Source organism: Panthera uncia, chromosome E1 (genome assembly GCF_023721935.1).
Source record: "Panthera uncia isolate 11264 chromosome E1, Puncia_PCG_1.0, whole genome shotgun sequence".
NCBI classification, from domain to species: domain Eukaryota; kingdom Metazoa; phylum Chordata; class Mammalia; order Carnivora; family Felidae; genus Panthera; species Panthera uncia.
Window position 1 is genome coordinate 26,480,804 of NC_064814.1, and position 4,207 is coordinate 26,485,010.

At 51.9% G+C, this 4,207-nt stretch overlaps 1 protein-coding gene across 2 annotated transcripts in view; it reads right to left on the bottom strand.

Moving 5' to 3' along the window:
* The window catches only part of CA10 (carbonic anhydrase 10), a 488,094-nt gene extending 484,437 nt beyond the window's left edge, over window positions 1-3,657 (bottom strand). For both annotated transcript variants that reach the window (XM_049636447.1, XM_049636446.1), the window contains exon 1: window positions 3,136-3,657. In XM_049636447.1, the coding sequence (XP_049492404.1) occupies window positions 3,136-3,196 (61 nt within the window). In that variant the 5' untranslated portion in view covers window positions 3,197-3,657. The remainder of the gene's footprint in view (window positions 1-3,135) is intronic.
* Window positions 3,658-4,207: the final 550 nt, after the last annotated feature.

Consider the following 4,207-nt stretch of genomic DNA (forward strand, 5'->3'; position numbering starts at 1 on the left):
CTCTCTCTCTCTCTCTCTCTCTCTCTCTCCCCTTCATTCCTCTTCACAGATTTTCGCTGCCTTACACTTTTGGGAAAATGACATCTGAGTCTGATGTGGAACAGAACTCCCAGATCGTGGCATTCCCTCTTAAACCTAGCTGTGCTGTCCTTTTAGTAGCCAAAATTGAAATGCTCTCTCAAACGGAAGGTACACATACTACAGCCCCAGCAGTTAGTTAAGCCTGGTCAAGGGGACCCCCAGTCCCCTCTGTTGACAGCTTCATCACAACCAAGTGATGAGTGCAGAGCCATCAAATACACGAAAACCAGGGCTCTGTATTTTAACAAATATAGCCACTCAGGCCCAGGCAAAAAAAATGCCTTGGGTACACTTAATTTGGGGAATGGGGAGGGGTGAGGGTAGGAATCTTTGGTTAACAAAGCACTAAGCACCAGAGTGTTCCTGAAAGTCAAGGCTACCAAGTGAAATGCAGTCACTACAGGCCAGATCTACCACCAAAATTTTCCTTCTGTAAAGTGTTTACACTGCAGATTTTTGCTGACCTTTTCTAGTCATGAAGTCAACCCCACCAATGCATCCATCACGGATGCCTGGTGACTCAGGAAGAATTAGTACCCATTTACTGGGTAGGGTAATTCATCCCAAGATAGAAGAGAGGTGCCTTGTTTTTTAAATTTTTTTAAATTTAAGATGTAGTAGGTTCTATGATCACAGGGTTATGTTCCTTTTGGTAAAAGCTCAGTCGTGAGTAAATTAAAACTGCAAATCATGGAAACAGAAATGAAAGACCCACTAAACTCTCCCTGAGCCGCAATTATTCAACCTTAGTGCACTGTATACCTATACCTCTTAAGGCTGCTAGATGGGGGGGATGTCCCCCAAACTGTGGCAACTGTGAGTCATAATTATATTATTAATCAGAATTAGGATGTACATGGATACCACTGAATGTGTAGTTGTTTTAGGAGGGAGGCCACCTTGGCCCTGGAGAAAGTACAGTCTTTGAAAATTAAGTTTATGGATGTGTAAATGTAGAGTACATAATGTTGCAACTCTGCCTAAATGTCTTCATACAGTGCAAATTAATGCAGAGCCTAACTAGGCATTTGGAACGCTAACCTAGTTTTCTGTGTTTAGCTAATAGCTAGCAATTTTGCTTACACTTTTATCCTCTCATTACATAGCAATGATGATCATTTAGTAAATACATGTGAAAGGCCACATACTCCATAGCACCTCTTCTGGGTTGGAAATAACCCCTTCCTAATACTTGTATTTATATAATTTAGTTACTGATACACCAAGTCAAGTACAGCTGTGATAAGGAGCCCACTAATGCCTCTTTTGGAAGCTACCCATTCTCAAATGGTTCCTTTGTAATGGCCTGACCAAATAAATGCAGGGTAGGGGTGGGAGACAAAGGATTGTGGGGGGTCCAGAGCCTCAATGAATGTTAACCCTTTGTAAACCTTAAAGGGACTCAGTTGGCTTGTCTGCTTTGCAAATTATTTGTGATGGTGAAGAAAGGTAAGGAAAGGCTATTTTCTAACTAGTGAAATATTAAGGAACGAGAGAGTTTGGAATAGACATGTAGAAGAGAAAGACGTAAACTGTGGTCTTCTAAGGTGCCATCCAGTCCATTCCTGGACATATGACTGATATCAGCCCTTACAAGTCACCAGGGAATGTTTCCTTTCAGATGCAGAATGGGGTAAAACAGGTCTCACTAGAGGATTTGGGGTGGTCCCAGGGTACTTTTTCTTGTCTCTAAAGTATTACAGAGGCAAAATCCTTAGTTTGGTGGCAAAGCCCCAAACAGAATGATTTTGAATTCAAGATTCCCCATTCCTGCCCTAGGAAGAGAAAGTTGACACTGAGCAGTGATATTTGGAACGAGGTCCAGGGTGTGCACAGACAAGGATTTCGAAGATCCAGAACCAGAACTAGCTTAGAGGGTGGGGATTGGCTGGGCCAGGGAAGATGCAGGAAACAGGTCCCTCCACCTCAGTGCTGCTCAAATGTGTCTGCTCACAGGGGCAAGGTTCCTGTTCTCCTCTTTTGGTGGCTTCAGCGGGAAGTTGGCTGAGTCCCCAATTCTGCAGAGGGAATGCAGGCTGGAGGGAGCGCTGGGAATGGGTCCCACCCTAGGCACTTTAATGACAGGTGTGAGGAGAAATGGGGTAGACACTCTCAGTGGGAGGAGACACTGAACTGAACTGGGAAATACTGCTGATCCTGGGGCTTTTTCTCATGGCTCCCCTCTACACAACCAACTCCCTGCACCAACAAAGACACTGCTTGGAAATCAGAATCCCCTCCAACACGCAGACACACAGGCAGGCAGGCACAAACCCTACCCGATTCACCTCATCAACTCCTGAAACCACAGACTGACATAAGTGGCCTCAGGTCAGTGAGGCTGAGCTACCATTCCACTGGGAATTGGGAAAGGCTACCGTCTAGAGTGGTATTTCCCACAGAGTGTTGTTTCAGGCAGGCTTGGCTTTTACTTGATGTGGAGCATGGCATGCTAGCATGTTTTAGACCACCAGTTCTGATGTGCTTGGGGAAGGCACGGAGGACCTCCACATCCCTCTCGTCCCTGCTGGTGGCACTCTCCAGTCCCGCATCCTCCCGCAGTCTCTTGAAAGTGCCTAGATACCAGGGCAGGGCTCTGCATCCATTTTGCCTGCCGGGAACCTGCGAGTTTGGGAACTTTGAAAGCCAGGGGATGGGGGTAGGGGTTGCCAAGGCTCAGATTTGGGGGCCAGAGTTCTCAGCAGGAAAGCCGTTGAAAATCAACACCCATCTGCCTCTTGTTTCTCATCCCCCACCCCTTCTATGTTCCAGGAATCCTAACAGATAATAACCATCTCTCTCTCTCTCTCTCTCTCTCTCTCTCTCTCTCTCTCACACACACACACACACACACACACACACACACACCCTTGGGCTTAGAAGGTTTTTCATTCTCAAGGCAGCAAACCCTCAGAACTCAAAGGATCTCTGCCACCCCCCCTTTCCCCTCCCACCCCGCGAGGCTACTTGAGCGCCTACACACAATAAAATCCCACACATTCCCAACAGCACAACAGAACCCCAACCCGCCAGGGGTTCCAGCGCGTCCCATACCTGATATGCAGACGATGAAATTGGCTTGAAGAAGAAAAAGCACCTCCCAGACTATTTCCATCCTCTGATTCTCATTCCAAGTGCATCACTCGACGGGAAAACAGGGGGGGAAGGGGAGAGCCCGACACGGCACACACACATACAAACACGCACACACTTGCGAGCGAGCGCACACTCGCACTCCCACCCGACAGCCGGCCAGGGACAGTCACCCCCAAGATCAATATCGCAGTTTGAATTGTTCCGGCAAATCTCCCCTCGGGCTCGACGGATGTGCGCCCCAGATGTGCTGACACATGTCCGATGCCTCGCTGCCCCGGAGGTCTCCCCGATCGCCGGTCTCCTCTCCTCCTCGCACGAGAGGCGGAAGCAGCACTAGCAGCGGCGGCGGCAGCCACCTGAAGCCACCAGCGCCGGGCTCTTCCTGCAAAAACGAGACCCCGATCCGCCTGGCGCCCCAAGAAGACATAGACGATAGCCCCCCGCCGGGCCGCGCTGCACAGTTCCGGGCCCCCGGCGCTCGCAGCTCGCTGGCTAAGCCCAGGCAGTCCGCGACAAGTTGCCCTCGAAGTCCGCCCCCCTCACCGGGGCATGGTCAGAGGCCGGCTGCCGCGCTCCGGGGCCGCTCTCCTCCTGCTTCCGGGGGGCGGGGGGAGGAGACGCCACCGCAGACAGGGAGACAGAGAAAGAGAGGCAGGAATTATTGCCCGAAACCGCCGGCAGGCTCCGCCGACCCTCCCTGCTCCCCAAGTCGCGCGCAGCCCGCCGCCTCCGAGTCCGGCTCGGGCGGCGCATCCAGGGCGCCAAGCGCCGAAGGCGGGGAGCCGGGGACCCGGGCGCGTCGGGGACCCGCGGGCTCCCCACGTCGCGCGCGCGCTTTCGGTCCCTCTGCTATTTTCCTAGGCTCCCCGGAACCCCCGTTGCCTCGCTTCCATCGCCCGCAACTAGCGCCGCCGCCGCCGCCGCCGCGATTTTCCGCAATGCAACTGCAGGGGTCGTTATTTCCTCGCCTACGGAGCCCGACGCTGCCCGATTCGGAGGGGAGGAGGAGGGCAGGTGGGGCGGGAGGAGG